The sequence below is a fragment of the Lagopus muta genome, chromosome 21, assembly GCF_023343835.1.
Source record: "Lagopus muta isolate bLagMut1 chromosome 21, bLagMut1 primary, whole genome shotgun sequence".
Classification (NCBI taxonomy): domain Eukaryota; kingdom Metazoa; phylum Chordata; class Aves; order Galliformes; family Phasianidae; genus Lagopus; species Lagopus muta.
Window position 1 is genome coordinate 3,511,220 of NC_064453.1, and position 25,599 is coordinate 3,536,818.

General features: G+C 42.2%; 1 protein-coding gene across 1 annotated transcript; it reads right to left on the reverse strand.

The window, feature by feature from the left end:
- Positions 1 to 25,556, reverse strand: CTNNBIP1 (catenin beta interacting protein 1). Its single transcript, XM_048968049.1, has 5 exons — positions 25,316 to 25,556; positions 12,074 to 12,160; positions 10,549 to 10,670; positions 9,950 to 10,040; positions 1 to 1,613 (listed from the first exon to the last, which is right to left on the reverse strand). The coding sequence occupies exons 3-5, from the start codon at positions 10,642 to 10,644 to the stop codon at positions 1,555 to 1,557; spliced, it is 246 nt and encodes an 81-aa protein (XP_048824006.1). The 5' UTR covers positions 10,645 to 10,670; positions 12,074 to 12,160; positions 25,316 to 25,556; the 3' UTR covers positions 1 to 1,554.
- Positions 25,557 to 25,599: the final 43 nt, after the last annotated feature.

Genomic DNA, 25,599 nt, shown 5'->3' on the forward strand with positions numbered 1-25,599 from the left:
TGAATGGATTTCTGCTTTAATAGGTTTTCAAACATCTTAAAATCAGTGCAACCCATGGGAAAATCTGGAAGTATTGTACAAATGACCTGCACACACCAGAGGAAATGAAGTGCTAGGTTTTAGGCAACAGTGCTTGGAATTTTAGGCTTCTGATAGTCTATGTGCAGATTCCTGAACAGTCAATGCACTAATTTCACTGCAGGTTTTTAAGTTTGTAAATGCATCTGTGTGTGTCTGAAGGCCCTGCAACTACTAAATAGTAAACCTGAGTGTCACTTGTCACTCACCATTGGACAGCTTAATGCAGTGCTGCTGCCTCTTGCACCAGTGCCTAGAGAAAAATGCTATTATCCAGGATCCAGATAATTTCCATCTCACCAAACTGTCTCAGGGAGCCAAACCACATATAATTTTTCAAGTGACTAGGAACTTAGTTTATTAAAGCCCAGTGAAAGTTGGCTATAAGTTAACGATCATTAATTTTCCCTTGTATGAGAGCTAGTCTCGTGCAGCAATTAAAAAGTTAAAGTGGAACTATCTGCTGTATTTTAAACAAGTTCACATATTCTCTATACAAATTTGGCAAATTCACGTCACAGCCATAGATCTCATTCTTGCAATTCCTGCAAAATACCCACAGCTCCTCTGTCAGAAGCAAAGAGTGAAGCCACCTGAACAACCAGACTGACCAGGAGTTCACAGCACAGCCCACACAGAAGCACAGAATGGCTGGTGATCTCCATGTTCCAGCTGAAACAGGTAGGCTTACTGAACTAAACACATTTTCAACACATGCTCCCAAAAGAGCTCGAGGCCACAGAGCAGATGAGTATGGAAAAACTGATGGCATCAGAAACACTGCAGACAAGAGGGAAGGAAAAACATGATTTCAAAGCCGATCAAAAACAAACAAGCAAGCATGTATACATGTCTAGATGTAATAAATATTGCAAAGCACATTTGTCTTTTTCCCCAAGTCAGTAAGGATAAAGTAATAGCCAACGCACCAAAACATCAGCCTTCTGCAATGAAAATGTTGATGTCAGCAAAACACCTGCAAGCCAACTGAAGATAAAGCATTTGCATTGTCAACCAACCACAACTTGCTTCCAGTTCTACGCCGCCAAATCAAACCCTCTTCAAATTCACAACCTTGACCTACATAAGCACCACAGCATGAAAAGCTTCTTTAGAAGTAGGATGTCAAGAGACTTTAGAATAGAAAATAAAGTAAGAGAAAAGGTTTTCATTGGTCAAGTTTAAAAATTGTCTTCCTTTAGCCAATCACAGTCTGTCCCTTTGAGCCAATCAAAAATACACCTTTAGGTTTGTCCTTACTTAACACAGCCCAGTTGAGTAGCAAAAACTTATAAGAACAGGTGGCTGTGAGATGTATTCTGAGGGTTGGGCAAAGGGAAGCAAAATTACAAAGGAGGAGAACAACCATGGAAAACTTAGGGTGGGCAAAGGAACTTATTAATGCTCAGCCATCCTCCTCTATCTTCAGGAATCACACTGTTCTCTCCAGCTCTGTGTCATTCAGGTGTCCTGTAATTACTGTCTTCTATCTTCTGTCTCTGACCTGGAAAATGCCATCACAACATCCTCAGCACCTGTAATAGAGACAAAGAATGTGTGCCATGATTACTTCTGTTAAAGAACAGTAGAAAAATGCAGATAAACTGTAATCCTGTACATCGATAAAATCAACAGGAAAGGAAAGAGCACAAAATGAACAGAAGACTGTTTTCTTATTTTTGAACTGGGACTTACCTTTGCTAAGCGATTTTTTTTCCCCTAACCTAAAGAAACCTTTTCCAGAAGAGTTCAATGTGTGGACTCAGTTCCTCAATTCTTTTCCTCAATTGAGGCCATCAGCTAGGTTACTGCCATCAAAACTCATGTCCTCTAACATGCTATTACCTTCCTGTGAACCACCTCCAAGTCTTCCATCATCTTTCAAGTGGGCACTTATAGCAGGAAGCCCTAAACAGCTGGAGAATCATGTCTGATAAAGGCCTGTAAAGAGCATTCCATGCTAAGCTCTCATTCTTCAAAAAAGATAACACAAGATACTTAGGAAAAAAAAAGCAGCTTTCTAGACATCCTGAATATAGAGCATGGTCTAACAGGCACTTAAGGAGAAACTTCCTCAGGACAATGGGGAAATAAAAGCACATCACGTGGTAGTGTCAAATCAGCAATTTAAATCAATATCTCTTGTCTAGACAAGAACTGGGAAAGAACCCTGCAGGGCTGAATGCAACGTTTTTCATTTCTGGTAAAAATTTGATCCTCAACGAAGTCAGATAAAAGTAAATGCTCTCTTTCATCTGTAGATTCTCTAACAGCATTTATTTAATCAATTAGAAAACATGATGAAACCACCAGTCACTGTCTGTATAATTTCTAAAAATCAAATGATCTGAGACACTTAAGCGCAACAGATGACTCAAAATGACCATTTTAGCCTTCATTAATTAATTTGGTCTGCCTGGGATAATTTTGCTTAATAAGGTTTTCCTCAAAGCCTCTATTAAAGGATTAGACAACCAAGTAGGAAATGCTATGAGCAACGCTGCCTGCCTGTGCCATTCAGATCACTGATCAGCTTTGCAGATATCTTTTACCAGGGTTTGGAAAGCTCAGATTCAGCATAGATGGAGCATCAGCACATGAAGCTCTCCAGAGCCTTCCACCTGCAGCACATCCAGCAGCAGATTTCAGCTCTGTGCCCCAAGCAACTTGCCCTGTACACCTGCACACAAGGTGACAGAGGACTAACAAGAAGTTCTCATCTGTTAGAGCTGTATGAATGCCAGCCAAAATGTCACTTCTCAGTTCTCTAGTTTGCTCTTTAGTTGTGACACAGAAGGAAGAAAGGACTTAAAAAGTGAGAAAGAGAAGGTGATTAATTCCCCCCTGCTAATACCCTTAAAAACTAAATCAATGCTTATGAAATGTGACTACATTTATTTTTACTCACTTCACAGTTTATTTGCTTCATGTATTCAAAGGAAGAAATATTAAATACTGAGCAGTAATTTGTTTTTCATATACAGGACCCACATTTTCTAGAACTACATCAAAAACTGCTGCTGTGCTCCCTCTTGCCAACACATAAAAGCCCTGTGGCCTTCTCCCTTTTCATCTCTTCCACAAACTGTTTTTCCCTTGATCAAAACACTAATGGCACACAGCACCAGAATCCAGCTCTGAATTCACAAGTTGCCATGATATTTTTTTCCCCAAGACCATAAATACAGCAGCCATTGGCCTCTACAGGAAAAGGATTTTACTTCTAAAGAGTCTGAAAAAACAAACCTGTGCCAAAAAGAGACAGGCAGTAACGATATTGAAATCATTAGCAAAGCAAGTTCACATGAAGCACAGCCTATGCCTCTGCATTTTGTATGCATCCCCTTTCAAGCCGCAGAGGCTTTGCTGTGTGAGCCCAGAGCAGCTGGAGCAGCCTAGCAACAGCAACATCAGTGGTGACGTCGCACGGGCACAGAGATGAGCTGGATTATCTAACAGATGTTGATTGTTTTCCTGACATCTCCCCTCTCTACAGGCTAAATATGAACAAAATCATTCTTACAGGCACTCTCGTGAATTTCACATAGAAATATCATTCCCTACCAGCTGCACGGCTCCACAAACCCACTGGGCAGCACTCCTGCCTGCCCTGAGCAAGCCCAGCTCTCGGTGCTGCTCTCTGCACAGCTTGCTGTGGTGACCGAACAGCAGTTGGAAACACATGATGAGCAGAAATAGCTTTCGGCAAAGGACGCTGGGAATTGTGCAGTTCATTCTGGCTTTACAATCAAAATAGCTCTCACCAAAGTGCAGGTTCTCACTTCACCGGTTCCTGTTCTCATATTCTGGGCCCATGTGGCACGGCCTCAATGCCAGTGACACTGTCAGCATGAGATGGCAATGTGCCATTTGCCTGGACTCAACAGGAGAAGAGAACAGAAGCAGCACAGCTTGCCAATACAATCAGAAAGCAGAAAAAGTCAAATTATAAAATGGTGTTCTATTTGGAAGAATGAAGCAAGACTAAAGAATACAGCATAAAAATGTGGAAAATGCTTACATACCTGTAGCATTACTGCATTACTACTATGTATGTATGCATCCTAGATGACAATGGAGATCAGTGGGATGGAGAATTAGTCTGGAATTCAAGGCTGCAGTCTTTCATAACCAAAGCTAACAGCACAGAAGCTGCTACAGCATTCCTGCCTTGTCACTGATGTAATTACAATAACTGTAGTTTTAAAGTTGCATGAACTCATGAAGAAAACACCTTGGAGGGTTTTTTGCCCCATACAAGATCTGTAAAGAATGAACTTCGTGCATAACTCTGAGCAGTATTACTTCCAGCTCCCTCCTCAGATCCTTTCTCTATTGTAGCAGAAGAACCAATGGTTTCATCTGCAGGAAATACATGCAAAGTACCATTTGCAGGAGCCTCAGGCAATCGCATTATAAAGGACCATTTGATGCATCAAATAAAAGCTAATACCTTCAAGACAGACCAATGAGCAGCTAGGTAATCCCAAGGCACAGCACCCAGCAGAACAGCACCCACCTCGTGTGCCTCAGAGCAGTGCCAACCTGCCAGCTCGCTTCACCCCATGTCGTCTCCAATACAAACAGAAAGGTTCCAGCAAATGAGTTTGTCAAGCATTTTGAGTTCCTCAAAGAGAAGGCACTGTGTGATTGAGAAGCATATCTAGTGGTATTTCAGTGATCTGAAAGCAGAATGAAAAGCTTCTCTGCTGAATAATATCCATCTTGCTTGAGTAAGGGCAAAAGTGCACTCTGCTATTGAAAGGGATTCTGTTCCAGGAGCCACTTGGTAAGACAGTATTTCTGAAGATACCTTGTAGCCAAAAAACAAAACCCAGAGACATTTCTCTAGAAACAGTTGGTCCATGTTTCTCAGCACAAAAGCAGGTTTTGTTCACATTCAGTCCTGAAACCCAAGCTAGACAGAGCTCAATGAAACCCATGGAGTAAGGCTGCTCATTAAGCACTTCTATAGCCACTTGTGCTCATGTACAAATACAAACACATCCAGAGAATGGAGTAGGGGTTTCTATGCAGTGAAAGGAAAGCAGGGATTAAAGTACTAATTAATAAGGCCTCTGCAACAGTCTCACTCAGCTCCCACAGCGGATGTTTTCTTTCTAATCAAGTGAAAAATTGAAAAACCAGAGCACAGGTTATAAAGTTAAGCTGCACATTGCCAGAAATCTGCAACTAAAACAATAGGACTGTGGGCCATGTTTACTTTCTGCACATCCTCCACTGAGCTTTGCACTTCCACTAATTAATGTATAGAACAATGAAGGTGCATGTATACCTGACGTGTACCCTGCACTCTATACACACAACTCCTCTCTGCACAAACCTCTCCTTTTCTGGGCACACATTTCCACACTGAAATAGGGATTTGCAGATACCCAACAGAATACCTGTCATCCTCCTTAATGAGCAAAACATTCATTGCCTCAAAATCTTGAACATGAAAATGCTTTTCCCACTTCTGCCTTACACTTTCACACCCCTATCCCTCCTACAGTTAGCAACATTTAACTTGTACCTTTCCAGAGCAAGGACACACTGGCACCAGCATCAAGCCAGTAGGGTACAAGTTGGATTAAAAACACACTGCCTTGACCCCAGGCAAGATGTTACCTTCTGCTGCTAGGTCCAAGTGTTCTTGAAACGATGTACAAATACATAGAACTGTTTTGTTTGCAGCCACCTGCAAAATTAATAAACCTGAACAGCTTTCAGAGATCAGAAAGGTAAATGTGCTATGAATGTCAGAAGGATGCCAAACAGAAAATAAATCTATCTATATCTCTATCTCTTTGCTTTCCCCAAGATCTTTAAATATACATTCCTTTAATCACCATCCAGCGACTGCGTGCTAAGCATTAACTCTTCTGTGAACCTCTCAGTATTAATATCCTGCTAGTCTGGCATTCTAAAAATACAACATGTGCTGCTGAGAGGAGGAACGCAGTCAGACATGCATGGTGCTCAGAGGGAAGGAAACGCTCTGTGCTAAGAGCAGCTCTAATATCTCGATTTCTCCACCGCTATCCGGTATTTCTGCAGTCCTCCTGTTAACTCTGTGAGCAGCCTAGATCCATTTTTAATACCCCACCATCCAGAGAACGTGTCTAACCCAGCCAAGGCATGTGCCTGCATCTCAGCACTGCCCTCCCTAAGGGACTGCCTTTCTTCAAGAACCAGCATGACACTCCTGTTGCTATAGGAACAACAGAGCTGTAATCACCAAGGTCTTCGTATAATTCACATATTGGGCTTACTAGCTGCATAGCTTCCATTTTCAGATACACCACAGAGCAGTGACTTAAGGCAGCCAAATGCTAGCCTACCATTTAGCAATTTAAGCAACTGAGAAGCAGGATTTTTTTTCCCCTTCCAGGTGTTTCTGTGTACTTCACTTCCTGAGAAGTGTTTTGCTTGTGTTAAAAACATGCAAGAGAGCTTTAGTTTCATCATTTCAAGCTCAAGAAACTTAATGAGGCTGAGCTGCTCTGGTTGATGCTGCAGTGCAGGGAAGAAGACTAACAAGCTGTATCTTGAAACAGCTCCTGATCAGATCCTCCCCTCCAGCACAGACACTGTTTGCAGAGGGATGGCTTCAGGTTCCTCAGTTATTCCTGGAGCCATGAAAACAAAACAACAACAAAAGCCACAGGTATCAGCTAAAAAGTCTTTCAGCAAAGAAAAATGCCATATATTTTGCACTTCCATATACGTGTTAACAATATTACAGGAATGATCCAAAACCAAAATGGTTATGATGTTAAATCAACAACATGGCACGAAGGTTTAGGCTCTTGATTAATGTTAAATTCACATATGAAATGCTTCAGGGGAGAGCTGGAATAGAAAGATTTTAAGACTGAAATATTCACCTGTGAATCTTGAATGACTACAATATGATGCCCTAATATATGTTGCTCTGCAAAAGTGAAGTTGGGAACACATACTAGATAGCAAAAGGAAATAGGTGCAGTTCTATCTGCTGGAATACTGAAGAAAGCCCCAGCCACCAGTGATTGCCCTGTGATCTACACAAACACATCCAGCAATGCAATCAGCTCAACTCAGAGTGGAGAGTTCACTCCCCCACTCACTGTCACATAGCTGCAACTATGCATGGACACACTGACCACAGGAAGTCATTCTGCAACCAGACAGACTCAACTAAGGAGCTGACAGACCTTTATCAAAAGCCAGCAGGGAGCACCACACAGCTCAGCAGTCTCACCTTGAGTAACTTCTGTGAGGGACCACAGGAAGACAGCTTCTCTAAGACAGTATTTCATGGATACACAGCAAGGAAAAAATTAATGAGACTATGATGTACTTACAAAACTCAAGACCATCCACCTACATTCTTAACAAAAACAAAACAGAACTTTCTGCATATGTAGGTCCAGACTATGGCACGTTTGATGCACTAAAATGTGCAGATCTGTACCAAAGCTTTTGGGGTCGAGAAGGTCCTTCCTTTTTTGGGAAAGAAAAGAGTAGGAAGTAGCTTTCTGCCCCATGTGTGCCTGCTGGAGAAAAAGGCCTCTAAAGATTGGTGGAGCTGGAAGCAACTGGTCCTTTTATTGGAAGGAAGACTGTGAAATCCACTAACCTAGAAAGCCTTTGTAAGTAACTCCTTAACAACAACAGCTTGTAGTGTGTGTGTGGCAAACTGCATAAAGACTAAAAAGTCCTTCAGAGGAAACAAACATTAGAAAAGTAAGGAAGAAAACTCCTTTAAGCAACCTTGAAGAAAATAAAGCATTAAAGTACTGGGACCTGGGATAGCATTTTTCAGTGCAAGATAATGCCATCTAGTGGAGAAGAAATCTCCCTTTAGACAGCAAATTGGACACCTACAGACTTTTTCCAGTCTATTTTTGATAACTTCATGATGAATCTAAGCAATGGTTCACATACAGAAAGTTACAGCCAAAGGGTCCTGGAAACTGGTGCTGATTCTCAATAAAGAAAAATCATGGAAGGAAAAAGAGCAAAAAGAGCAGTGTTAGCATAACTGACTATTAGAAACCTGCAGTAATTTTCTGGGGATCAAAGTCCTGAGCAGTAAATTACAGTTGTTTACGCCTTTACAACATGCTGCAGCTTCACCTTCCTCTAAAGGAAATGCTATCTGGCTGGTTTCCTCATTACAATTTTTCCTCGTGCTAAGTTCCAATTAATTTGGAAAGATGGCATATCTGGTTACAGAAAGGACTGATTTTCCAGCTCTCTGAAGAGTTAAATATACTCTTTGTTCTGTTTTCTTACACCAAGAAAAACCTTTATGGTGAGGCCAACAATTTAATTATAACTTGAGAGGATTGAAGGTGGATCGCAGGGTCAAATCACACAAGAAAGAAAGCAGCATCACAGATCAGATCAAAGTGAGCATTAACATGGAGGATTTCACTTCCCTAGGGAAGAAGTCTAAAGAACTCTCAAGGACTTATAGAAAATGATGACAGAGAAATCATTTGGCGTCTGTACAAGTCTGGAACAAAGACAACTTTTTGAACAAAGTATGAAGTTCCTGTATTGCTTGATTAGGGAGTCTAGAAAAACAACTAACTGTTGATCTGTTGATCTCTCTTTTGATTCAATTTAAAATTGATGCCAATACTCATTTTTTCAGCTGCAAGTTTATGGCCTGTATCAGAAAGAGCATCCTTTGGGGGGTTCTTCTTAATGTTATCTTAAGAGATTGAAAGCAACCAGAAGCACAACACTTTGAGCTTTCTCTACAACACCGCATCAGCAATTCTAAAGCACTCCAACAAAAATCAGTATGAAGTCTCCAAAGCCCTCTGAAAAGAAAACAGTTGGCTAATTTTACAGATAATAAAACCAGACAGCTTAGACAAGGGAGTTAGATGAAGATGTATAGGAACACAGCTGTACAAGCATCTGTGTCCTCTGGCTGGACTCCTGTTCTTAGCATCTCTTCATTACCAAAGTTGATACCATTCAGCATACTTTTTTTTTGTTTTAACTGTGTGAAATTTAACTGTTTTAGGAATGAAGTTGACAAAAGCCAACTGCTGGAGGCAGCATCACAGCTCTCTGGTAACAAATGCAGTTGTTCTTATCTCAATGTGTTCCTCAGTTTTTGAGAAGTGGCAAATTTTCATTTGAAACTGGCAGAAAACTTTAGGAATTCTGAGCCAAACTACACAAGCATATCTACCTGCATCAATCCCCCAGCTACGTGAGGAATGAATACACACTTAGAAGTGCAAGTCTATACAGGTTTTCTAATGGTTTTCTAAATGTCTCAGATCTATATTAAATTTCTCCTCAACTCAGTTATTTCCAGCACAAGAAAAAACTTCCTCTCAAAGCAAATCCCACATTATGAATGTGATCTGGCATAGGACCTACATGAAGAGGAAAAGAAAAAAGCCATGCAGAAAGCTGCATTCAGTTCAGAACAGATCTGCACCTTCAGAATCACACCACGGAATTATTTACCAAGACTTTTGTGAAGAACTCACAAAAGCAACACCTACTTCATCTCCTTAATAGGAACCCAAACAAATCCAATTAAAATAACACCGTATGGCAACTAACAAAAATAGTTTATATTAAACAGATCACAGTTTACCAGAACAAGTATGGAAGTTTCAGAGCAGCAGTTATCTCTGTCTGTACCATATCTCAAAAGTTTGAGTTCTGTTGAACATTACACTCCAGTTCTTCTCCAAAGATTAGAGCTAAAAATGAATTACACACCTCAAATTGCAGGATGAGTTTAAATAGGAAGTATATTATTACACAAAGATAGGAACCTCAATTCAGTATTTTCTGAAACTCTTCTCACAAATGAAATGAACGCAAGGCAAACAAATCCAGCACTCACCCTGATCAATTGAGTGTTGAGGCAGCTGGCTAAGCTGGCTATTCACTACACCTGCATACGTGCGCAAGAACTCCTCTTCACTGGCAGTCAGCTGAAATCGTACAAAGAGTTGGTCAGCAGAAAGGAAAATGAAGAAAAACTCAAGACATCATCTATGACTTTGCAATAGGAAACATCAGTTACCTCTACTTTAATCTTCAACCATTTAAGCTATTACTCAGATAAATTGTAATACCAGCAAGGCTGCAGCTGCGAACTGGTGCATCCCACATTCATTGAGAGACTCAAAGTCACTTTAAAACAGTCACCTTATTTTCCTGCTTTCATAATAATGAAAAATTTTACTGGAAATAAAGACATAATCTGATGTTCAGATTTAGATTCAAGCACCACAACCCTCGTATTTATGCAAAAAAAAAACCAACAACAACAACACTCAATTGTATTTAATCACAGGATAATGGCTAAATCAGTGATAGCTAAAACAACTCAGTAATAAAGCCAGACCATCATCTACCCACCTCAGTGAGCACTACCCCAGTTATTACAAAATTACATCTGGAAAGCCACAAAGCACAGGCTGTGACAGAGTGTCTTACGTTGGATCCCATCTTCCTCAGCATGAGCAGGACTCTCACTTTCTGCTGAATGTACATCTCCTCCGGACTCTTTCCGGGGACGCCCTCACGGTTCATTCCCCTCCTGCCAGCTCCTGGATTTCCTGGAGATGTGATAAGATCAGAAAAAGACAAATCAAAACAGATAATGGGATGTAATAGGAATAAAGGCAAGTTTAATTCCTGAACTATTTTTCAGCAGCAGGCAGAACACTTACTGACTACAAGTGTGAGGAATCATAAGCTTCATCAGAGGAACCCTTGAAAAAAACCTGAATAATTGAATTGGGCCTTGCTCAACTCAGAGACTGAAAGAGGCTGATGTTCAGACATTACTGGCTCATTATCTGTTGTTACATTACTGCAGAAGTAGAGAAAGAGCAACGTGAATCCTAGATAAAAGAATTACTGACAGAGGAGCTGGTGTTTTTGTTTCTCCTCTCCATAAATAACAACAGCCAACATGAAAACAGGATGCAGAACGCACAGCCACGAAGCACACTGGATAAATAAAAGTAGATGAAATGTTAACTCTTAAGCCTGAGGTCTTCTGTTTTTAATTAACAAAGCCAACAACCACAACACACCTACGGTTTAAGAATGGAAGTTATATGGAATATCTACCAATAGGTGGCACTACATACAAGCATCAAGAAAATGCCACTGCATGCCAGCTCAGGAGATCCACACTCAGTATCCCACAACACACTGGGCATCACAAAGATCTGCACTAAATACATTTAGTTATTCACGTTTTTCCTGCATGACAGCCTTCAAGTCGTTTAGCAATTTATCAAATACTTTAAAAGAGGTGATGTAATGTCCCTATTTAAATCTGGTTCTTCCAAAGCGAGTTTTAAATGAGATGGATTCATCATGACCTACATGTTTAACAGGAAGAATAAAAAAAGTATTAAACCTTCCCATTCAGGGAATACCTTACAAAGGCAGTAGCAACATGGGGGGAAAAATGTGCTCAGACAAGTCAAAAGCTACTGCAACACATGTATACAGTAAGATTACAGAACAACAGTGCTTTGCTCTTTGTTTACTGCACAGATTGGGTCAAAGTCTCAGCAACCACAGCTTTTCCTATTTGACAGTTAAAAAAGTAGGATAACAGTCTTAAAACAATATTGAGACTGAAAAACACCTCTCCATTGCTGCTACATGCAGATGCCCTTTAGGATGACAAACGCTGCCCGCCATATATGTTGTGCAATTACATCAGGATATTTCCACAACCACTTGCAAAACCGGTCTGTGCTCTAAAACAATATGATCCATCTTCAGAAAAGAAGGATTGGAAAGCCTTATTGAAGCTCTTACCCACTTGGCTTTCCCAAGAAAGTTAAATTTATTTGCCATACATCATGCAATGCAGCCCAGCAGAATTTCCCTCACCCTGCAATCCTTCTTCTGGTACACAGATCAGGAAAGCTCCCTCATCCCCACCCTGCCCCCTCCCAAGTGAGTCCAACATTAAGAACTTTCCCTGCCAACATACCTGCTTCTAAAAACCACAGAAGATCAGATAATCCACGTGCTCACTCCCAACTGCCAGATTTGGAGAAAGAAGTATGAGAAAACAGCCCTGCGAAAACAAAGCAGCAAAACATTACAGGAACATAAAAAGCTGAGACCTAGAAAAAGAAAAAAAAGCAGAAAATTTCCCCAATACCTTTGGCAGCACAGTTTGCTTTATATCAAGGTGCAGCCAAAATTCATAACAGCTTTGCCTGGAGTTTGTAGATCCTCTCTTATATTTAAAGAGTAAGTTTTTTTCAAATGTAAACTCATTCTACATCTCCAAGATTCATACCCTGTACATACCAGTGACACTCCCCATCACTAGAGAATGGGAGGCATTCAAGCTTTGCAGCCCTTGAGAAGCTTTAAGCACAAAAGCCAACAGAAGTAGTGACATGTAACTTCTTCTAGATAAAAAAAACAGGCGTAGCTTACCACAGGTTTGAGGAAAACTATGGAGAAATGGAAAGCATGGTGACTTTGACCAAAATTACTGCTTTCAACTATGCATATGTTATGTGAATACAGTAATTACAAGACTGGCATTTGAATGCTGGGCCAGAAAGTCTTCTGCACAAAATTTTTCAGACCAACCTCAGTGTTCAGCCAACAGCAGCTAACAGTTACGTGTTCTTATTTCTTTCTTTTGGACTTGTGACAGGTATCTGTGGCACATTTCACATCTGACTCTGGGTACCAGGGCTCAAAAAGAGTTTACAGCTCTTCCTGTCCATCACGTTAGCATGTAAGACAAATGATTCAAGCTCACCAATGGAGTGGTAGTTCAAGTCTTCAGTAACCACAGAATGGCTTGGGTTGGAAGGGACCTCAGGGATCACACTCTGACCCCTCAGCCACAGGCAGGGTTATGTGCTATGAACTAGCAAGAGCCTGCTGCTCAGGACAGCATCACAGCTAGAACTGTGTTTTAATTACCGTAAGCTGCTGTACTTAAGTATCTGATTAGAGAAGATGCACATATCCACATCATTTGTTAACAAACTCCAGTTTACAATTATTAAACATATTCTCCTTTTTTATTTTCACCCCCCCCCCCCTCTTTAAATGTCACTATGTAAAAGCAGAGCTAGACTAATTAAATGTCCTTTAGGGCTGTTCACCCTCCATGCAGGTGTCATTACGAGCAGAGAAACAAGGAAGGGGTAGCTCCTACCACTCAATATTCTGTACACCAGATTCATCAGAGAAAAAGGCTGCATTCAAAACACCACTAGCTTCACCCAGATGTTCTCTGCAGCAGCTCTAACTGACAAGTGCTGGAGGCAGCTGAGCTTTAGCATTTTATCATTTAAAAGAATCATTTCACCTCTCCAGAGGAGAGAAATCGCCTGAGCTATCTAAACCGTACCCTGTTAATTAGCTCTCACTGTTCTTGCCCTCTAAATATGCAGTCCCAAGGAATATCATCTGCAGCACTGACAACAGGACCATTTGCAGTAACTAATTGCCGTTCTCGTTCCTACACACCTCAAAGTAACCCCACGCAGCGTGCAGATATTCCTGCACACCTGTGAGAGCTCCTTCCTAAAGGAAAAGCCGAGCACATGGGAGCAAACCACTTCTGAGATGTGTTACATCCTACTCACAGTAACACAGTATTTATGGCTACCATTAAAACCCTCAATCCTCCCCTAAATCACTAACGTTATGCATTTGTTGTATTTAACACCAAACACAAATTAGAACTGGAAGATGAAACGTTTTCCCAGCCCTGTAAATTCAGAGGAATTCAGCAAATCAATGGGCAGACCACCACGCCTGCATGCTGCATTTTGAGAGCTTCCCTGCTAACCCATGGTGTGAGTGTTCTGCATGACATGCACCTTCACTGCTAAAGGTCCAAGATGACTGAAGAAAGCCAAATAAATCACATCATTACTTTTCCTTAAGTGCACAAGGGCAAAACATAACTGCAAGACCTGGTGACCTCGCTGTTTCTGATAGCTAGGAATTAGGGTTAGGGTACATCAGCTCACACGTCCAACATTTTCAATTATGCACCAACACTTCCCTGTTCATCTCTAACAAATCCTAAAAAATAAGCTCTAAAAATATTTTGTAATTGTGTGTTTTAGGGGTGGGAGGGAAGAAGTGCAAAATATGAGAAAGCTGAGGAGCAGCTGAATCATCACCAGAATGAGTTACACTCACAGTATCTCGAGCCCCAACAGACCTGTCTGCTGCACAGCAATCCACCCAGAGCACTCCTCAGCTCTGGTTAGTTCTTCCTTTCAGTTACAATTACCCTCTGTACTCACTCATACCCACATTTTGCTCCTGCCCAGCTGCTGCTCATTCAGCCAGCGCCCAGCTCTGACTTGCTGTCCCTCTGTTCTCCACAAGTGGTGAAGAGAAAGAATGAGAAAATCTCTGAAAGACGAGATATTGATCTGTGTGATCCCAAACAGGGAGATGGAATAACATAAACTGTCATACCGCACTGAAGGAATTTCCACAGCGTTAATTGAGTACGAATGCTGCTCATTCAAGAGAATGAACAAGGTATGGGCCTAGGAAAAAGTGAATCTAGAAACAAATGTAGGTTGTCAGCCACACCACCTTTTCAGTTAAAAAAAGATTCAGCTGGATGAATAACAATTTCAACCCACATTTTCTGGAGCAGTGCCTTTCACGCTCAGTAAGCAGAACACAAAACCATCCAGAAGCCCCACTGCACTTCCATTGGTACTTATTGGTCTAAGCCAAGAAATACAGGGGTTTCAGCTCAATTCTTGGCAGTCATACCCTGAATTACTACTGCTAAAGGAAGAGATGCCACAAGGTGATGAAGCCATCAGTACGCGCTGTTCTGCCGGCCTGGAACTGGTCTCTCCGGGTATGACTGACTGTTCAGCAAGGTGAACTGTGAAGCTCAGCATCTCATCCACTTGGCAGATAAGAACAACTTCCTCTCTTCTGAAAAAGACCAGGCTGTGCATCTCAAAAGCTGTCCTTTAGGCTGCAACAATTATATCTCTCACTAAACTGTGCTAAATGACTAAACTCTTTATGTTGGTCCTCTGCATCCAACATGCTGTGAAATGGACATAACTGGGTCACCTCATTTTTCCCTGCTTGGCACACACAGGGAATGAAACTTGGTTCTCATTTATATTTAATATGATTCACGAGACAGAATAATGAATGAGGAAGCCCCACATATTACATCCAAAGCTGCCAGCCCAGCTTTGCCAAAGTGACAAATTTGGGTTTGAAACCCATGGTCTCCCTTTCCCAAGCAGCAAACCTTTGAAAAAGCTGCCCCATCCATCACTCTGCCTGCAGAAGGGCTGGGTGAGCATTGCAAGAATGTTCTCTGCTTGGCCAGGCCCAACATGTGGATGGGGCAGAGCCCTGCATGCCTGACATCCCTGCTCCCAGCCCTCTGCCTACCCAGCCCATCCGTCCTGCAGCAGAAGCAGCAGACACAAGCCAGTCCCTTTACAAAAGGAAGACTTCAAACACCACCTCTTTTACTGAAGGACTGAAGTTGTACTTCCTAGCAAGACAATAAATTGGGATAAGAGTAAAAATGGGCTTATTTTGGAACCAGCAGATGTATGTGCATCTGAGAAGTTTGTGGTTATGTTGACAAGAGGACTAAGTATTAACTTTTCTGCTAACGGAAAGGATGCTCCCTCGCCTGCCCGCATTGCTCATGGCCATGAAAACTTCATCCTGAAAAGAAAAAATCCCTCTCAAAAGCAAACAGAAGAACCACACAGGGCTCCCTTCAACCACTAACCGTGCACACACCATACAGTAACACACAGATTAAAATATTACCTTTCCAGCTCGCCACCTCCCATCCTTTTCCTAACCAGATTTACAACATCAGTGGCACTGTTCACACATTTAAAAAAATAGAGATGGGAGAACTCTGGACACAAACCCAGCTGAGCAGCTCTGTTTGACGAGCAGATGGAAACGGCTCCTAAGGAAACTTGGGCTCACCGGCCAGAGCTGCTCTGACTGAGCTCTTTCAGTTAAGGAGGATTCCAGCACACAGCAACCAACAAGGACAGATTTATAACCATTTCCTTCACTTCCACCTCCTCTCCTACCAACTCAAAACCTGGAAGGGCTTTTTTTTTTCTGGGCACCGCCACAGAAAAGTTTATTATAAACAATTTCTCAACTCCTGACACCCCTGCCTCTTCCCCCCAATGAACCAAAGGACATTTCATATCCTAACAGAAAAAAAAACAAACAACCCAGAAACAGTTTTTTCTCCAACCTGTTCTGTTGGAGGCAGCAAAAAACCTCAGTTATTGGGATAGGATTATAAAGGCTCAGATAAGGAGTTATGGTGAACAACCCAACCACCAGAGGTTTCATTTCACTGCACAAATGGAGTTAACAGCTGGGATGAGGAGGTCCCCTTCACTCTCTGATATCGTTACCAAGGTGAAGCTGCCAGCTCCCACCACCACACCACTGAGCACTCAGTGCTTGAAATACAGTCATGCTAGCAAATTCCAAGTGTGAAGGGATGCAGCACCTTGAAGCCTTGTTAGTTCTCAAATGCTGTTTTAGAGACAGCAGCCTGAGCACTGAGAGCTCTCCAAGCTGGAGCCCAAAACCTCAAGTCAGGAAGCAGAGTCTGCAAAATCCTGCTACCAATTTTCCTCTAATTCTATCTGACTCATGACCTTCAGTTGCAGGCAGCTGGAGGCTGGATTAATTTCCATCTCCAGAGGGATATGGCAAGGAAGAATTCATAACAGCTCCCTATTTATAGGTGAACAATAAGAGCTGAAGTATTTGTCTATTTTTGTCTTATTGTTTTAAACCCAGCACTATCTTCTACTTTGTCACAGAACCTGAACCCCAGAGTCAGATTTCAGTCCATTTCCAGCTGAACTCCAATGATAGATTCACATCTCTTCAATGTAAGAATTTGATTAAAAAAAAAAAAAACAAAACAAACCTGCAGTCCTCCATGTTCAAGAAGGTAACAGCCCAAAGCACTGCCACAGTTCAATAAAGTTACTCTTACATCAATGCTCAAGCTGCCATCCTACTTTTACAATCACCACGTTCATGGAATTACAGCTCGTGTCCTGACCTTCAGGCACACACAAACCAGATTCATGCCATCTGCCTTAGCAGAGCAGCAAACTTGAAGACATCTCTCACACCTCATGCAGTTAAAAGAGGTGGTACAGGTTTTTGGCAGTCAACTTGAAGCCTCTGAAATTAAATGCATTAACAGCAACAAAACCTTTGAAGATTTCCATCTCCAAGGGATTCATGCTTCAAAAAAGGAATTTGCCAAAAATGCTTCAAAAAGTTACAAAATGTAGCAACAGCAGTTAATACTCAGATTTTATCCCAAGCCAAAGAAACAACTTTCAAGAAGCATTGCAATACTTTACTTCAGCCAAGATGATCTTCGACAGCTGAAATGAAGTGTTGCTCTTGTCCTGATCACCAGCACCTCTCTCAGAGGCTCGCTGCACCTCTTCCCTCATTTATAACAAAGCTACAAGCCTTCTAAACAGGAAACTAGGCCATGATGATAGATAGCTAATGACTTTAACTACTGGGTATCCCAAACAACAGAATCACGGCTGTAAAAAAGTGTTACGCATCCATCATCAAGACAAAACAATGCTTCCCACTGAACTCTTTATAAATATTCTAGCTTTTCAGAAAGAGAAAACTGAGTTTACAATGTGCCAGACAACTTGAGATGCCTGAAGACACTGGTTTTATTTCCATAGTTTGAACTTAATTTGAATCAAACTAGTGAAAACAACAAGCACCAGAAATAAGTAACAATTTTATCAACATCTTACTAGAATCAAAATATTTTCCATTTAAAAACTGCATCAAGAGAAATATATATCCCCATCTAACAGCTCCATCAATGAAGTATTGTACTTCTGGGTTACAGACACCAAGGTCAGACTCCTGCAGCACATGTCTGCCCTGTGTTCATTTCAGGAACAGCCCAAGGGAATGCACAATCACACACACGGAGTACAAGGAGCATCCAGACCAACAACTGCAGTCATATCACCTTCTTGTGAACTCAGCATTAGGACTGAAGTCGTGTTTTCAAAGCTCTGCAAGAAGTCCCAACATCAAACCTGCCATCTTCTGAAGACTTACAGACCATTGGCATTATAAGTGGGTTTTCCTGAAGACTGCCATTAATGTTACAGAAACCAAACTCATAGGCTATAATGCAACTTAACTCATGGGACGCAAACACCCTACACCATAAACTGAAAGGATTAGGTGACCATAGAAGCAATAAATCTATTCAGTCTTCCTAACAAACCTAAAATAAGCCTACCATACCTCCATAATCCTCCTACCCAATAGAGTACAGTGTCAAAATGGATACAAGCATCTGTGGATGCCCAAGGTGTACGATGGTTTTTCTGCATTCCTCAGTAACTCTCAAGTGGCTTGAAATGGAACACAGAGCACAAACATACATGAACAATTGTACATTCAGAATTACCAGGCAGCACTAATGGAGAAACACTTCAGTATCTGTTTCCAGCATTTCCATACTGTAACTGCATTCAGATTTAGGAAATTAAACTGCTGTTAACCTCTGGATAGCGCAAAAAATTCATGTTTCAACCTAACAAAAAGGCAAGTGACATTACTAACAATCACAAACCCATATGGAGTGGCCTGAAACCAGAACATACAGAACTCCAGTATCTGTAAGCAGTTAAAATAACAATCATATGCAACTTCAATTTATGAGCCTGCAGTAACAGCCCCCTAAACCCAGAATGCCATGTTTGGAGCCAAGCTTCTGTGGTCAGTGACCAAGTTTTCAGCACGCTGCATTGTTCTGTTTAACCAGAAATGGCAGAGATGGTGAGCAGTGCCTACTGCACGTGTTTCTCTGCACTATTCCACTTGCTGAAGCACCATCATATTTACAGGCAGTTCTTTGGTACTCATCAGCACAGTAACTTTCTACAGACGCCCAGCATATTTGAGATAGCTTTCAATCCAAAACGTGACTTATGATGCCCTGTAATTTGTATGGACATCTGAACACCATTAATGACGGATCACGTGCATTTCACACTGACAAGAACTACAACTCTTTTATAGCAGAGATTATGGCTAACTGGATTTCTTTTGGTAAAGCAATTAAAACGTGAGCTGTTATTAGGCTGGTGACTAGCATTTTAATGTTTTGCAATACTGCAGCAAAATACAGTGTCAGAACCAAGGACACTTTGAGATTAATAGCTGCTGACTACCAGCACTGTCTAACCATTCTGGCTTCATACATCAGTACTGGCTGTAAAACACTGATGAATACATCCCTTCCAACACCTACTCACCTTGCCCTTCAAAGGCAAAGAAAAAAGAATATCACAATCCTGTGCTACTTTCTGCATAATAATTAAAAAAAAAAAACCCACAACCAAAGAAGTGCTTTCAGTTTTGAACCTATATAGCTTAGGTTTTTAAGCCATTTGAAGACCTATTTCATTAACACATCCTGTTTAAAGTCAAGAATTAATGACCATTTGCCTAACACAAATACGTTCCCTGATCACCTGTTTTTCAATATCCAGAGCACTGAACCTTTTGTCTCCTCAATCATATGGTAACATCACTAGTATTATTGGACAATATGGGCATGAAATCTCCACTCCTAGGACCTTCACAAAAGAATGCCAGTGAGAGCTTTTCTTGGTCACGTTTACTAGCTTGGTCTATAGAGCTCTTCTAACCCCTTGTGCAGAAGCATGCCAGCTCACCTCTTCTCTGAGGGATCGACTGACAACATGAATAGGGATTTGGTTGCCTCCTTTAGGCCACCAAAGATGAAGAGAGCACAAAGGAAGAAAAACAGTTGTCCATTTTAAGAGTGGACATAATGTTTGTAAACTTAACATGAATTCTTAGTTACAAAGTAATTTTACCGCTGACATTTTCCTACCTCTAGTTTTTGGTAAAGCGAGATTACAAGGAAGGAACTCATGCCTCCGAGGGACTTCCTATTTCTCAGGAACAGGGATGCAATTTCCTTCCTCCCTAGTCACAATTTTGTACCTACAGTTAATTATATTAGCCCTGAACTGTGAAATAATCCTGTATGAGGTCACTGTCTGACAGCACTCCCCCACTAACATGCACACAGGCTGCAGAGAAGCACACACTGACTGCAGGTTCTCTAAGGGTTGTGATTGCGAAGCCCCACTCAGGGCTGGAGCAGAACCACAGTAATCATGAACCACAGGCTGAAAGCACTCTTGCTAAAGGCACCCAACCTGGGCATCATGGAAAGCTGAAGGTACAACTGCCTGGCAAGTGCCACTTATTCAGAGATTACCAAATTCAGCACCTAACACTGATGGTTTCACAGTATCATATATGTAAGGAAACACAGAAGTTCCATTCTAGCAAGAATACGGGCATCATACATGCAATAAAACTTACTGTGACTAATCCAACTCCGATTATATGAATACTAACAGAAGGTGTTAGCTCAGGGACCATTAAAAATAGCACTACAGACCACATAGATTCTTCTCCAAGTTAAAAACTGTGAGATTTCACACTTGCCAGAGCTTCCTGAGGAGCACACTGTATGCAGCAGGCAGAAGACAGAATGGGGCAAAAGGAATCACTGCAGGTCAAGACAGATTTCTGCCCTTTCCACAGTACATCCTTATTAGCATCAACAGAAGCAAGGAGCTTGTGGCAGTCATGTCAAAAATTGCAGCTGCTTAGAAAACGAAATGGATGTATTAAAAGCAAAGTGCCAAAACCATTTCTTCACACATATGCATTATTACACAAAGGCTTTTATTTAAGGATTAAAGTATCTTGTGTAGAAGCCAGTGAAGTAAGAATCATGGCAGTACAACGTGAGAAAAGTTCTGCAAAAAGCTGTGTGTGATTTGTGAAAGATTCATTCTGCAGCCATCTGTAGCTGCTGACCAACATGCAGTGAAAAAAGTTCTCTTAAAAAAGGCACTTCTGACCTGTGGAGTTAAGCAAACACTTTCCCAAATTCCACATAAACCAGTGAGTATTATTTGGCATCTACATGCATTCCTGCCAAAAAAGCAGCTAAGCTGATGTGAATGCTCCTACTTTTCTCCACTTGGCATCAATTCCTATAGTTAATTATATTTTAAGTGCATTATTGCTGATCATTTCTGCATCAACATCCACTTTCCACATTTATCTTCAAGCCTGATATTACCCACCTGGGCCAACTGAGCAAGCCACCAAGACACAATGAAATCATCAACATCCCATGTAAGACACAGCACAATCTCAATTTAATCATTACAGCAGCAGATGTCAGAGAGCAATGGAACTGCACCAATCCCCTCCCAGTTGTACAAAAGGCCTCCATTGGTAATTTACTTCAAGTTGCTTCAGCCTTTACACCCTACAGAAACTCTGCTGCAAAGATTTAGGTCACATTTCCTTCAAGTGTGCATGGGTGTGTGTGCACTTTGTTAAAACTCCAAGAAATTAATTAGAAGCTCCTCACTGACTCTGTGTGGACTGAATCAAGACCTAGGTGAGTTCAAACACAAAACAATTACACTTCATTAAACATCACAACATCCTTGTGAATTAGTCAACTCATTTTTATAGAAGGATAAATTGAGTCAGTCTCAGAGTTTGCTCATGGTCACACAGAGCTGATTGCCTAAGTTGCTTCTATTTTTGTTACTTATGCTCATCACATATTGAGAAAGTTTCTAAAAATCAAATATCAAATATATGGTCTAAATACAGGAAACAGAATGATTACAGTGCAACAGAATCCACTGGCTACAGTTCTGCTCCCCAGTCAATGGAATTCTGCCAGTCCAAACCAAAGTTTTTAGAGCTCTTTCTATATCAATTCAACTCCAGATGAGGTTTTTGGGCATTTGGGTTTGCTTCTGAAACACAGGTTCAGATGTGATGTTGGGTCACTGAGAAGCAGAAGGATGATTACTCTTCTTAAATTCAAACTGGCATTTCAGCTATATATAAACACTGTTACATTCCATCAGATCAACACTAGTGAGCAGAAACCATTAATTCCCTTTCCCCCTTTTTAGGAACATTTGTTACCTACCTTTCTCCCAGTGCTGTGTCTCCAAACAAATCTCAGAAGAGTATTCCACTCATTCAATTACCAGCTGAAGTTCCTCATTTGTCCCATCTTTGATTTTTTTTTTTCACCCACCAGAGCAAAATGAGCAAAACCAACAGTGCTGTCTCGCTGCTTTCTGGTTTTGGCCAATTGAAGACATGGGAGAAAGAGCTGTAAGCTTCATCCATTCTTAAGAGACAGAATAGCATCGAGGACAGTAACAAAACATTGTTTGGTTTTTGTTTTCCCACATGAATTTAAGTTTGTCAGCACCAAGATTTTTATTAAACGTAAAGCTTATGAGAATAATGTTTCTCTCACATATGTACAACCAAGGCTATCAGACCATCACCATTTCTGAGGGTGTGGTAGGTAACAAAATGTTGCTACACTAATTCACATCTTCACAGCATATCAGCATCAAAACATGACCATATTCCAGGGCTAGTCACATACTGGCATACTTGCAAATGAAATTAATACTTTTCCAGCAAATTCCATCACTCAAACTGGAAACAACTTGTAGACTGATACTTTCAGAAAGACAGGATGGACTTTGGTTCACCTACTAGAAAAATCTACAGGACTAACTGGTTTTAAAGAGGGCTCAGTGAAAACTATTAAGTGCTATGATTTCTTTCCTGTTCTTTATATCTTTGTTTTTACAAACTGAAAGTTTATTTTGGGCTGAATATCCTACCACACCATTTCAGAAGTACCATTCTGAGCTGCAACAGGCAAAACACAGAACACGGCTGACTAGTTTTATCATCACTGTTAAGATATTTGGAAGCCTACTACAAAGTCGTTTACTCTCACTATCTGAAAAGCCAAGCATAAGCACCTTGTAGCTATTCACTTGGGTCAACAAAAGAAGGAATCCCTCCTTTCTTAAAAAGCCTCTATGGGAAGTTTCTCCATTCATACTCAACAGAAGCACCCCACTTTGACACCTGAAACTAGGCCAGACACTCAGGAGGGAAGCTTCATAGCCAGCAACAAGCTCAAGAATCAAAATATCTACTAAAAAACCTGAAGGTATATATCAGACACAGGTGATAAATGTGCTGTAGAGAAAAAAAATATCACTCCTATTAAGCTATTATAAATAGATATCTCCAAATTAGCAGTTCCCAAAGCAAGTCATCAGCCCTTAGCAGTGGCCTCACCTCATCCAATACACACAGTTGTTTGGTTTTGGAACCTACCAGTACTAACTGATACTTGTTCAGATGATAGAAGCTCCAATTAGTATTGTAAACAAAGAAATAACCCCTCTGCTCACCGATCTCTACTGTCTGTGCAGCACATGGAGCTCCCACACACAACTGCAAACAGGCACTTAGGTGAGGGACAGCAGTGCTCCACCTGATGTGCACGCACTGCCCAGACTCCTATCAGGCTGCAGGACCATTTCCTGAGGATTACAGTGCCCTCCCAGTTGGATGCCATGGAACATTGAAAGCACTTGTGTTAACTTCTCATAACTCCTCTGGCAATGCTTCAAATGAACTAAACCAACGCTATGCTAACTGAAGCAGTTTGGGTAAGTCATAGAACTTCATCCAATTGTTACCAGTTAACTTTTTGGAAGTGGCCTTTACTCCATCACTCACCCAGGCCTGCTGGCTTCCTTGTAGCTTTTTCACTCTTACACTGCACCACATCAACTAAAAGAGCATTCAAACCACCTCACCAACAATTCTAAGTTGTATAGAAGAAGGTTCCAATTTCAACCAAGACACCAGAACTACAGTATAATGGACGATGCTTTCTCAGCTAATGCCAAAACAAAGCACCTCCAGTGTACCTGGAGTACACTGGTCAGTATCTTCCAGCTGATTCTATTTACAATCTTTGAAATAAGAGAGAGAAGCCTGGGTTTACAAAAGATACTAACCTGAGCTTTGTCAACTTAAAGGTCTCCTACTTCCAAAATAAAGTTTTTTGAAGCACACAGCCTCATTCCCATCATTTTACATGTTTCTCCTTCAACAGGATACCTTGTATCACACACGAGCTCTGAAAATATCAAGGGCAAAAGGAGTCGAGCTTGCGAGTTCATAGACCAACAACAATTAAACAGGAAATCTGGATTTTGTAATATATATATTTATTTTTATAAAGGTGATGTTCTCCAAATACTCCAAAGATGTGTTAATCACCATAGCAGTCAAGCTGGAGGAGAAATCTAAGTAAGCACACCTAACATCCCCCCTGCGTCTGGCCTGGTGGCTTTTATTAAGCATCGCATCTGCAGAATGTCTTCCTCTCATCCCACAGAGCATCAAAGCTTACTTTGTTAAATGTACCAAGATGAGGAATGGTCAAATAAAAGATGATATACAGCAGAACAAAACATCCTCCTCTTGAGGGGAGAGAAAACAAACATCAGTCTACAAGTCAAACATACCCTGATGAAAGGCATCTGGATGTTATGCAGAAACTCTCATCCGTTGTCTGCTTTCTAGCATGCAATTCCATTCTGATTTGGAAATTGACTCTGCTCACGCATCTTTTCAAGATAGAGCTACAGCCAGCCTGCAGATACTGCCCATCTTTACACCCAGTAGAAAGTTAGAGTGCTGCTTCAGATGCTCTAGAAGACCCTGAGCAGACACACAGCTTGGAGTCATGGCAAATTACCCACAGAAGTTCACCATCCAACACAGACCGCGGCGGGTGCTGGCCCCGAGGTGACGATCAGGCACGGAGGGCTGCAGGAGCCCCACGGAGGTGACACCAGCGGTCCCACCACCCCCAGCACACACTGACGAGGGAATTGCTTCACGCAGCCATTTCTGGGCTGGGACCCAGCCGCCCTGAGCCAGGGTGCCACATGACGTAAGGGATGATGCCAGAAAACGAGCAGGGCACCTCCCGTACCTGTGCGCCGGGGCCACGGCCTCGCAGCGTCCGCCCGCTCCGCAGGTGGCCGCGGCCGGGCCCCGGGGCACGGGGAGTCCCGGGGCTGCGGCTCCGCACCGGGCCGGGGACAGGAGGGGTCTCGGGAGCCGGCGCGGAGGCCTGGGGCGGCGGGCGGCCCGGGTGAGAGCCTTTGTTCCCGGCCGGGCGCCGCGCACAAAGGGCGGCCGCGCTCACCTGCGTGCGGGGCCGGGCCGGCCCCGGCGTGCTGCGGTGCGGGCGGCGGTGAGCGCGGGCGAGCGGAGCCGTGCGGAGCGGAGAGGAGCGGCCGCCTCCTCCGTCGTGACTCACCGCGGCGGCCCGACGAGGCAGGGAGGGACGGAGGGAGGCGCCTGGGCGGCTCCGGGGGAGGGACCCGCCGCGTCCCCGCGCCCTGGGCAGCGGCGGCGCCGCAGGCACCACCCGAGAGCCGGCCGGGAGGAAGGGGCGGGGCCAGGCTGGAAGGGGCGGGACCGCAGCGG